This window comes from Ovis canadensis, chromosome 24, assembly GCF_042477335.2.
Source record: "Ovis canadensis isolate MfBH-ARS-UI-01 breed Bighorn chromosome 24, ARS-UI_OviCan_v2, whole genome shotgun sequence".
NCBI lineage: Eukaryota > Metazoa > Chordata > Mammalia > Artiodactyla > Bovidae > Ovis > Ovis canadensis.
This window is the reverse complement of record NC_091268.1, coordinates 28920185-28932492: the sequence shown is the minus strand read 5'-3', so window position 1 is coordinate 28932492 and position 12308 is coordinate 28920185. Positions and strand designations below refer to the sequence as shown.

The window sequence follows — 12308 nt, the reverse complement described above, 5'->3', positions numbered from 1 at the left end:
ACCACCGAAAGGGCGACTGTGTAACACCCACCTCTTCAGCACACAAGGATCAAAGGGGAAGAAGGTGTCCAGTGGGTTCGTACAGGTCTGCACCGAGTCCCCTCCAGCAGTGTTTCTGATAACGGGCAGCATCTGGCGGTTGTTCCTCTCAATGAGAGTGTAGCAGAAGACAAGCTGGTATTTGCTGTGGAACAAAACCAACACCAACAGAAGCATTAATGTGCCACAGTTACTCTATGGACACGCCCATTTCTGTGTGACAGCCACCCCAACACACAGACCTTACTGAACATAACTACAAGAAAAAACAGCATAAAGTAGAAAGTAATCCTTTTTGGGAACAGTCCTCTGGGCCTACTATTTACAATTGGCGAAGGAGGAAGAAAATTACTATCACTTTAAGAATATGAGAGTGGGCTTAAATTATTAATAGGCACCACTCACTGAAAACGAATGTGTTCACGGTAATTGTTATTATTTACAAAATTATGTAGCTGTCTACTTATTTTTACTGTTTGTAAGAGAATTAGTGGGTTGGTGAAAAAAAAGGGCTTTGGGTTCCACTGAGAGAAAATACGCATTGTTGATGAAGAGACTTGGCTACTGAAGAAATTAAGACGGGTCCTAAGGGAGAGACATGGGGTTTACTGAATCACAACCTCAGAAAATGGTAAAGAAAGGAATAGAGGGTGAAAACAGTTAAGTGGACAGAAGACCTTGCAATAAAAACCCATGGGACCAAGACACAGTCAATCCCTTTGTGGGTTTTGACTTAGCAATTCAAGATCATTCACTGGGCTGCTTCTTCGCGATGAGGACTTAGCTCACTTCTGAAAACTCCCCCGGCTCCCCGCTTCCCTCCCATGGTACTCGTTCAGGCATCTGTTCTCAGGCTCTCAGCTCATTACTGCAGTCTTAAGTATGGCTGTTTCGGTTCCATTAGCCAAGGATCACATTTGACTCTTGGTGGGAAGGTAGTATGGCAAAACTGCACTTTCCAGTATCTGGTAAAACTGAAGGTGTATACTTCTACCGCCCAGCAACTGCACTTCTGGGTGACAGGAGTCTATGCCTGTGTGCCAGGACACACATACAACCATGTTCCCAACATTGGAAAACTAAGGCAGCTTGTTGCTGCTACTGCTGCTAAGTCACTTCATTCATGTCCGACTCTGTGCGACCCCACAGATGGCAGCCCACCAAGCTCCCCCGTCCTTGGGATTCTCCAGGCAAGAACACTGGAGTGGGTTGCCATTTCCTTCTCCAATGCATGAAGGTGAAAAGTCAAAGTGAAGTCACTCAGTCGTGTCCGACTCTTTGTGACCCCATGAACTGCAGCCTACCAGGCTCCTCCACCCATGGGATTTTCCAGGCAAGAGTACTGGAGTGGGGTGCCATTGTCTTCTCCTTAAACCCCAACAAAGAATCGATTTTTTAAAATTATGAGAACATTACACAGCAGTCAACATCAAAAGACAGCCATATGGGTCCACATGGTTAACTCAATAAGTATGCAGAAGCAGCAGCTACAGAATAATACTTAAGATCCTTGACACAAACCTTTATTTCCACCTCTTGCTTACAGACTCCCATCTTACTCCTCACCTCCGCCACTAATCCCAGCCCTAAATCTCGAGCCTCTATGACCAGCCTGCCCCTCAGCTGCAGCCCCTACTCCTACCCACACACACTCTACAGGCAGCAGCCTCTGTCTTGCTCCATCCATCCTTATTCTTCCAGAGGCTATCTTCCTGCAACATGCTAGAAATGTCCACCCACTGGGCACTATTGCTGGGTGGTTTCTTATTTTTTCACTATCATTTTTGAGATCTCAGGAGAGAGAGAAATCCTTAGACTAGATACCCAGTGAAGGAAAAATGAGGATGCTGATGTCTAGGGGAGCAGAAATTATCCTTGTCTTCTAATAGCACCATCTGTTGAGCATTTTAATCTATGATCTACAGTCCATGGGGTCGAGAGATGTTGGACACAACTGAGCGACTAACACTTCTTTCTGTCCTCAATATCCTAATTAGAGGCCCAAGGTCTCCAATTCACTTTCTACACAAAGCAGGATAGTTCAGTGAATGCTGACAAAGGAGCCAGCCTGTCGGCATTCAAACCTTAGCTCTGCCACAGTCTACCCATGACTTCTCCCAAGTCATTCAATCTCTCTGTGACCCCACCTTGTCATTTATAAACAGCGGTTAGTAACACAGTCATAGGACAGTGTGAGGAATAGGTGAGGTCTGTGTAGAGTGCTTACTGGGACCGTGCTGGGCACACAGCAAACGCCATGCGTCAGCTGCGGCCACAAGGCCTCCACTGAACCATCTCCCTATTTGTTGGATGTTTATCTCATGTCCAGTCTATTTTTATTACTACTATAGGAGTCATTCTAATAAACATCTGTGGTTTGTACCTCTTGGCTTGCGAACTTACTTTAAAGTGCCTGAGCTTCTGCTGAATGATCCTCTTTAGACTAAAAAGCAGTAGCAATTTGCAATGACACCAAAAGTACAAAAACGCCTTCGATGCAGTGTTTTCTGCAGGCACTGGGTTCCTGGTTTTTAAATGTCTTTTTGTTATGAATTTTGTTAAGTAATATTACAGAAATTTAATGGAATTTTACAATACTAACATAAGTTTACTTTTTAAGTAACTTCCAGAAATAAAGCAGAAAGAACTTACTTTGTGATTGCGGCAAAAAAGTTAACGACCGAGGGCAGGCAAATCTTCAGAGGATTCAGCTGACTCATCACTATCCGTTCAAAATTTAGACTCTGAAGGTACCTCAAACCTTTGATTAAAAAACAACAAAAAAAATATTTTTTAAAAGGTACAAACACAACAGTCTAAGCAGCACTCATTATTCTATATATTAAAAAAATTTTTTTAAGGGTATTTGCACAAATGTTTTGAAGGTTCATGTAGATATTCACATAGTGCAAAGCCCAAAGAACACAGTTTATCTTAACCACACGCATTTACAACCAAACCAACCTTTCTAAAGAAAAGAGTTTACTCTTTTAAAGATCCAGGAAAGTAAAGATACATTCCTAGTGGGCTACGAGCTTATAAGACAATTTGGAACTCAGATACATGCAAGCTCAGCACATGCTGACTGCAGCACGGGAAACACAGAACATGTGATCTGACTTCTGCTAACAATCATGGACTCATTAAGCAGTTGGGGAGCACAGTGAATTCCCCATTCCCTCAAGGTAATGACTGTACAGTATGGAATTTCTCCTTCCTGAACTCCATATGTATATATACACACACTAATATGACAGTTAACAAAGCCAACAGCAAGCCTTACAAAACTCAAATTATCAGTAAAGTTGAGCCTATTTTTCAAGCGTGCATTCACTGTATTTCGGGGGTTTTTTGTTTTTTGTAACAAAACTATGGAGGTAGAAGGAAAAATTGGGTACATACTACTGTCTTGGAATCAATGACTATACTTCTCTCCTATATAAAAAGAACACCACACTTATTCTAAGAGGTGAGCAAACCAACTTGTGCCTAAGTATATTTTTGTTAGGAGATCCTTTGATGTATATATTTTGATAAAAGTGACTAAAAATGCAATAATGTAAAGGCTTACAAGAAATAGATCCACTCCAGTACTCCTGCCTGGAAAATCCCATGGACAGAGGAGCCTGGTAGGCTGCAGTCCACGGGGTCACACAGTCGGACACAACTGAAGTGACTTAGCAGCAGCAGCAGCAGCAGCAGCAGCAGCAGCAGCAGCAGCAGCAGCAGCATGCAGTTACAAGCATAATGTAGATGGATCCTAAACTACATATCATGGGTAACTCATAAATGAGATTGTGCTTACATAAAGTGATCCTCTTAAGTGTAGAATTAATGGACGTTTAGATATGTGGATGACACCACCCTTATGGCAGAAGTGAAGAGGAACTAAAAAGCCTCTTGAGTAAAAAGTAAAAGAGGAGAGTGAAAAAGTTGGCTTAAAGCTCAACATTCAGAAAACTAAGATCATGGCATCTGGTCCCATCACTTCATGGGAAATAGATGGGGAAACAGTGTCAGACTTTATTTTGGGGGGCTCCAAAATCACTGCAGATGGTAATTGCAGTCATGAAATTAAGACGCTTACTCCTTGGAAGGAAAGTTACCACCAACCTAGATAGCATATTGAAAAGCAAAGACATTACTTTGCCAACAAAGGTCCATTTAGTCAAGGCTATGGTTTTTCCAGAGGTCATGTATGGATATTAAAGTTGGACTGTGAAGAAAGCTGAGTGCCGAAGAATTGATGCTTTTGAGCTGTGGTGTTGGAGAAGACTCTTGAGAGTCCCTTGGACTGCAAGGAGATCCAACCAGTCCATTCTAAAGGAGATCAGCCCTGGGATTTCTTTGGAAGGAATGATGCTAAAGCTAAAACTCCAGTACTTTGGCCACCTCATGAGAAGAGTTGACTCATTGGAAGACTCTGATGCTGGGAGGGATTGGGGGCAGGAGGAGAAGAGGACAACAGAGAATGAGATGGCTGGATGGCATCACCGACTCAATGGACATGAGTTTGGGTGAACTCCGGGAGTTGGTGATGGACAGGGAGGCCTGGCGTGCTGTGATTCATGGGGTCGCAAACAGTCGGACACGACTGAGTGACTGAACTGAACTGAACTGACACAATATCCTTTCTGTGTTGGTGCTTGTATTTAAGACTGTAAATCTCATCAGCTTTTGCACAGTTAATGTCTCTATTAGACTCTTTAGAAAGTATCTTTTATGGTTAATAAAATGTAAAGACTACACTTGCTATTATACTAGCTTTCATTCTTACATATTTTCAGAGGGAACCTGTTTTAATGAATTTACTTTGAGAAGTTTTAAATCAAATTCTATGTCAGGATTTTACATTAATGTCCAATAGGTGGTTAGATTTGTTCAATGTTAAAATAGGTATTATGGTAACTTCGTCGTCAGTTAAATTACTAATTTAAAGTATAACATGTTTTTTATTAAGGAAAGGTAACTTATAGAGAAGTTTGGCGGAGAACAGACAACTGTTAAGGCCCTTTGCTGTACAGAATGCTGTGCTTTAATAAATCATGATGTTGTAATAGAAAAAAAGAAAATAGATCCTCTTTAACTAAGACTCTTAGCATTTATTTTTACAGAGAAGAGCACTGATTTTACTTACCTTGTGATAAAATCTTGTCCTACTACTGTTCATAGACCTATTTTCTAGCCCCCATCTTTTTAGTAGTAGTCATGATGTAAGAAAGTGCATGTGATGCAACACGTACAAGCTTCAGCTTAGAGCTGTGATTCTCAACCAAAGGCCACAGTGCCCTCAAGAGAACATCTGGTAGTGTCTGGAAGATAGTTTTAGTTGTCACAACAGAGGACGAGCAGGGCTAGTACTGGCATCGAGCGGGTAGAGAGTGCGAGATGCTGCTGGTCACCCTATTATACACAGGACAGCCCCCACAACAAAGGATTATCCAGCCTAAGGTATCAGCAGTGCAGAGTCTGAGAAACTCTGGCTTAGAGCAAACAGCATATTAAACCATTTGCATTATTCATGAAAATGAAACAATTTAAACTGACTTAACTGATGCTGTTCTTGGGGACTGCCTTCAACTGTAATACACTAACCCAAGAAACAATCTTCATCTGGTAGACTCAAATTTTAACTCTTAGAAATTAGCAAAACTGAAAACCAGGAGATTAACTCGAGTCTTTGGGTCCAGGAGCATACCTGAATAACCTCAAGCTTCAGGGTCACTCTCATCTGGTTTTAATCTCTCATCCTGCCAATAAGTTACTTCCCTGGGGTTTGGTCTCATCTGTAAAGCAGGGATGACGTCCACAGTTCACTGGGCCATTGCAGGGATGGGATGGGATGGGATGGGATGGGGGCAGCATGGGGGCGGGGGCTGAGGATCAAAAGTGCCGAGGCCGGCGTGGCCACAGCGCAAGTGATGAGTCACACCTCACATCTGACGACGACTCCTGCTCACCTTCTGGAGCGGAGCTTCTCAATCACAAATCCACCGACTGTTAAAAAGAAGGCTTCCGGGACTTTTAGGGGCCCACAAGCTGCTAGAAATTATCTGTAAAAGCTTAAGTGCACATGTAGCTTTCTAACAAACAATTTTTGTCAAAAAAAGTAATAAATCTTCATTCTGAAGGGTAACTAGTACATAGGAAAATCCAGTTTCATATCCATCAACCCCACATCACTGACCTTCCTTCAGGTTTCCACTTAAAAGCTGCTTGTGTCTAAAAACAAACGTGTAGAATACAGCTTGGCAAGCTGAATAAAATGGTCCGTGGAGAGCGACATCACAAAATGCCTTTGTTCCTGAATCCTGGTTATTAAGGTATACGTGTAGCCAGTTAACCAAAAGATCTAGGCATGATTTTACAGTACTAGAGAAAAGAAAAATTCAAGTCAACTTCACTTGCTTCATAACACACTAAAGTGACACAAAAACACATAATTGCCTCTCATTGCAAACTAAGAAAAGTCTGTCCATTGGCTTCTTTATCTATTACCCATGGGCACAGAGGAGAAGCAAGCAAAGGAAAGGATGGGCAGGTGGAAAGGCAGCCTTCCATTACAAAGCCAAGAATGTGGACCTTCCATGAACAACAGGAAGCCCCTAAGGCAGCCTAAAGGGTCACTTGGAGAACAGTTTCTCCTGGTCAACTCAGAAGGGTTCTTCCGATGGCCTCCCAGTCCTCTTGAGGGAAAATGGTCAGAGAAGAGGCATGTCTACCCACAACTCAGAAGAGAAAAACAACCTGGCTGACTTCACCATTCCCTGGGGGTTCTGATGAAGTCCTATGGTCCACAATTCAGGACAGAATACCCAGACAGCTTTTGGTTGTCAGGGAAGGGCTTTTAATAGCGCTCTGGCCCAAGGATATCTTCATGGACCACTGGAAGAAACAGGCCCAGCACCGGCCTCCTAAACAGACCCATTACCTCCAAAGGGGATTTTTTTCCTTCAGCTTTAACAGATACAATTGATTCGGAATGCAAATGAAAAATGACAAACCTATAAAAAGAATCAAAACAGTATACAACACTGTACCCATCCATGAAGACAAATGGATCTTCATGTTCAAGTGCAACGATACAGATGACAAAAGCTTTGCATGTGAGGTTTTACAGTTTTAAAATGAGACATTTTATTCTGAAATTGCCTCTTGGAAATATAAACATCTTGCATAGAGTGGAGAAACAAATTTTCTACTTTAAAGACAGGCCACAAAAATAAGGCAGTTATTTCTCTGACTTGAGACAATACTATATTCTTTTTTAAAGCATGATAAGAAAAGCACTTGGAAAATCAGGTTACTTACATAAGAGGAATAAATTTAGCTCTTGCCAAAAAGCTCCCAATATAATTTGCAGCAGCTTGCCTGATGATAGCAGGATTATTTGGATCCTGCAATTTTTTCCAGAGATGTTCCAAAAATGCTTCTGCAAATCCCTATAAAAATAGAAGGTGTTGATCTCCTCTTTTTCTAATGCTTCAGATATTCTAGCTAGCAGAATTCTAAGATTTTAAACTCACCAACATGGGAGCGCTCCAGTATCTCAGTTATACTGCTAAATAATGAATAGGGTCATCATGGTTCTTATTTTGAAAACACTCTGAGATAATACTATCAAAAACAAAAGGCATTCCCCAGCTTTAAACAATTCAATGGATGCCCAAGCCAGCTGAGCATCAGACCTAGGGCTCTGGAACCCCACACACCCCTGATAGGGCGCTGGGATCCAGCAGTCTGTAAAAGCTCTGTTAAGTGAGAATTCTCTGGCGGCCCGGGGGTTAGGACTCAGCGTTCTCACTGCCAGGGTGCAGCAAAACATAAACAAGTAAGTAAAGCTCTAGGACGCTGATATTCAGCCGTAACTAGAAAGCAGTGCTTATCCACACTCACATGGGAATCCCTTTTGCCATACCCTCCAGACTGCACATAACAAGCTCAACCAGAAACAGAAACGAGGATTAACGTACAGTTGATATCTGACTGATTATGCTAACTGTAGGGAAAAAACTGACCAATTCACTTCTTTTCAACAAAGAATGCAACTTCCAACTTCTCTCAAACAGCTCTTTTCAAAAGCTACTAATATATGCTTTGGGGCAGATTGAGTTTAACCTTCCTACCCATGAACAGTACTCTCCTAGACTAGGACTAGGAAGCTATGAAATAGCGCAAAGAAGAGTCCTGTGTTCTTTTGCTTTGTTCTCAAAACAGAAAAACAAACTCTTCCGAGTTTTAAAATCCTGGATTAAAACTTTAGTTTGGGCTAGTTAATATCAACTGAAACAGAATTTAAAAAAATAAAGTTACATACTGTATATGCGGTTTTTAAAAATTGGAATATAATTGCTTTACAGCTGCGTCCATATGAGATTTTAGTGAAGGCTTGAATTAAAGGGAAGGACACCACCTAGTGGACCAAACGCAGGACGACGTTTTCAGAGCACAGCTTCAGCTGATGGGCAGCAACGCCCTCGGCTCCTTCCACAGGTTGAGAAGGGCTTTCTATTTGACTAGAGGCACTAAGTAAAATGAGCTCCAGACAAAGAAATGGTCGATTCATGGTCCCTCTTCAACATTTCCCTCCACCCCTCATTTTTTAAGGAAAACTTGGGGCAAGAATAACAGAAGCTACGATAACGCAAATGACATACTCACCAATTTAAAGCTACAGAGGTAAAACATGAAAAACTGCACATGGCAAGAGGCATGGGTGGGCAACAGGAGCTTGTCAAAGATGGTTATGAGATCCCGATATAAATCTTTTGTTTTGTTGTTATCAATCTTACCTGTGAAGAAAATTTGGCATTTCAGTTCTATACATTATTTTCAAGCCACGAGTTTCATTTACATTTTAAAAAAGCAAACAAAACCATTAAGAAATACTTCATCCATGAAGCTAATGGGGGGTCGGGGTGGGGGCATAGGAGGCCATCTTTATCTGGCACAGAGTTTCCATTTCAATTATAAAAATCCAGGACTGGTAAGGAAGTGGGCCCTCATCTCACACACACCACTATAATTCCACACATTGGAAAAATCACCATTTACAAGTTCTACTGCTAGGAATTTATCACAAGCAAACACGTGACAATATAGGTATAAGTATGTTCATTACACTGTTACTTACAATGGCAAATAAAGCAGGGGGAGGAAAAAAATAAGGAACCAGTCAAACCCATATGATGAATAACTATTTTAGAAGAACCGTGAATTGTATGAGAAAATGTTCTTAAGAGGTAAAAAGGGAAGATTATAAAATACTACATATAGTGTGACTCCCCCGGAGAAGGCAATGGCACCCCACTCCAGTACTCTTGCCTGGAAAATCCCATGGACAGAGGAGCCTGGTAGGCTGCAGTCCATGCAGTCGCTAAGAGTCGGACACGACCGAGCGACTTCACTTTCACTTTTCACTGTCATGCATTGGAGAAGGAAATGGCAACCTACTCCAGTGTTCTTGCCTGGAGAATCCCAGGGACAGGGGAGCCTGGTGGGCTTCCATCTATGGGGTCGCACAGAGTCGGACACGACTGAAGCGACTTAGCAGCAGCAGCAGCAGTGTGATTCCCCAAATCCGTTGAGAAAAACATATACACCCATGCAAACAGAACAGAAAAAAATTTAAAAATGCTAATAACGGTCCTCCAAATAGGAGTGTGTGACCATAAACTGTCTTTTAAAAAAAATTCCTTTCCTGTATTTTCCAAATCTCCTCTAACCAACATGTATTACTTTTATAGCAGCAAAAAAGTTAAAGTAGTAACATACTCAACTCAGATTCAAGCCCTATTATTCTGAGTGGTTGAGTTTTATTCTTAATCTGAGAAATGCAAATAGAAAAAAAACTGCTTTTTTCAAGGCAAAGTGTCTAGACTAAAAATCTAAAAATTCCATTAAAGGCAAGAAACATATCAATTTGTCCACCAACACTTGGAACAACCAAAAGTACCCAGACTCTAAATTTCAAACATAACACCAAGTGTGTCCATGCATGCGTGCTAAGTCGCTTCAGTCATGTCTGACTCTTTGCAATCACATGGACTGTAGCCTACCAGGTTCCTCTGTCCATGGGATTCTCTAGGCAAGAATACTGGAGTAGGTTGCCATGCCTTCCTCCAGGGGATCTTCCAGACCCAGGGATCAAATCCGCATCCTCTTAACATGTCCTGCATTGGCAGACACACTCTTCACCACAAGCGCCACCCGAAAAGCCCCAAATATCTACTATGTGTACGTATGCTTGGTCATGTCCAACTCTTTGCAATCTCATGGACTGTAGCCTACCAGGCTCCTCTGTCCAATATTGGGGTGGGTTGCCATTTCCTTCTCCAAAATATCCACTATACCATTCTTAAATGTCTCCAGCTTGAGGTCCACTTTAAACTGTCCAAACTCCGTATATAATCTTTTAATACAGTAGGCAGTGAAAAGATCACCAAGGCCTTTGAAGACAAACACAACTGAGTCTGGGTCCCAGGTCCACTATTCTCAAGCTATGTCACGTTGGCAAACAATCTCTCTAAACTTTCTTTTCCTCATACTCAAAACAAGGGTTTTTATCGTGATTTTCTATCAGTATGCCCAGCACAGTGCATCCCAGCTGTGGCTACTGCAGGCTGTTACCGTCCACGTAGCAGACGTCCTTAATGTAGGACAAGAGTAAAGACAGGAGGATGTCCAGGCGCTCAGCCATGGGATGGACCATCTGATCGAGCCTTCCCGGATCAGCCTCAGTTTTGTGGTCAGCTTCCTCATCTTCATCCTTTGAAGGTAAAGTAAAAACTGACGTTATAAAAACTCAGTAAAAGTAGTTTAGGGAGAAAACCCTGAGGTAAACTGTTTCCTTTAAAAGATAAAGGGAAAACCCAGAAGTCTTGCCAGGCAGAGGCTGTCAACCAGAGGCATGAATCAGAATCACCCTTGGAACTCAACATGAAAGCACAGATCCAGCCTCTGACTCTCATGTAGAAGAGCCACCTACAGTGTGACCGTGCAAACATCACAGCTTTCCCCCAGTTTCTGGCACAAACTCTTGGTGCCGGGTTTCCTTTCCTGGGACGGGGCACCCACCCCCTCAGCTGCTATGAGCACTGGCTGCCAGCTCACAGCTGGCCCATTCTCTGGAGAACTGCCTTGGCTCCTCCCAACCCTCCCAATCAGACCTAGTAACTGACATGAGGTCACAAGAGGCCATTCCCCCCAGTCTCAAGGTAGGACTAACTCTGTCCTGTAACTCATGCTCCAGAGCTCCTGGGGGGGATCAGGCTGCAGTGACTTCCAATCGAAACCCAACTCTCCCTTCCTTCCTCCCCCTGCCCTTCCTGCTTCCCCACACCCTGTGTCCCAAGGGCACCTGCATCCCCATCTCAGGCTCCTCCCAGTGAACCCAAGTTAAGACACAGCTCCGAGCAGAGAGGCACTGCGTGAAGGTACACAATTTGTAGAACACAGGAATCACACTGACGTGCTTTTCTACGTATCACTCCTCCACAAACAATATGTGGTGTACAGAAACAAACTTAAGGAACAGACAGAAGAGTAAAAGGGAAACAGACTTCACCAAAACCAAATTCCAAGCCTTGGAAATGAACTCTACTAGTCAATAAACAACAAGGCAGCAAACTACCCATTTAAAGAACCATTTTCAAGCTTGCCGAACTACTGCTTTAACCCAAAGCCTTGACAAAGGTGAGGAGCCATCAGCTGTCTCTTGCCACCCTCTGGGACTGTGAGCTGTATATGTCTGACTACGTTCACAAATGCTGACCATATTAAATAGGGCTTCTGTGGCGTCGGCTCCACCACCAATTTGAGCTGCTGTTTCCTCAGCATCCTCAATATCCTGCCGGGATGCATTCACCTACATCATAACACAGAAGAAAAAAAAGAATAAAAACATATAAAATACAACCACAGTATTCAGCAACTGGAAATTCACCTAATGTACATGTTCTAAAGATATCCACACTAGCACCCTAAACAGCACTGTAACTCAATATACAATTATGGCACAAACCTATAAATGAAACTCGGTCATGAGAGAATTGACAAGATTGTAAATCAAGCACCCTGTACTACATAATAAAAATCAATACGAACTGTGCTATGTTGGTCTATATCAGACAGCTTCAAAATTCAACATTTATCTCAACACTTACTAGGCACAAGGCACATGCATGGAATATAACAGCATACGATCAATCAATGGAGAAAATTATTAAATCCAAGTCAATTTTGAATTACTGAAAATTTATTTTAGCATA

At 42.3% G+C, this 12308-nt stretch overlaps 1 protein-coding gene across 1 annotated transcript in view; it reads right to left on the bottom strand.

Annotated features, from left to right (window-relative positions):
- RRN3 (RRN3 homolog, RNA polymerase I transcription factor) overlaps nucleotides 1-12308 on the bottom strand; it is a 29113-nt gene that overhangs the window by 3930 nt on the left and 12875 nt on the right. The window contains exons 10-16 of the mRNA XM_069570180.1: nucleotides 11813-11905; nucleotides 10669-10807; nucleotides 8701-8831; nucleotides 7351-7481; nucleotides 6227-6411; nucleotides 2692-2800; nucleotides 32-184 (exon numbers count right to left, since the gene is read on the bottom strand). Coding sequence (XP_069426281.1) covers nucleotides 32-184; nucleotides 2692-2800; nucleotides 6227-6411; nucleotides 7351-7481; nucleotides 8701-8831; nucleotides 10669-10807; nucleotides 11813-11905 — 941 coding nt within the window. The remainder of the gene's footprint in view (nucleotides 1-31; nucleotides 185-2691; nucleotides 2801-6226; nucleotides 6412-7350; nucleotides 7482-8700; nucleotides 8832-10668; nucleotides 10808-11812; nucleotides 11906-12308) is intronic.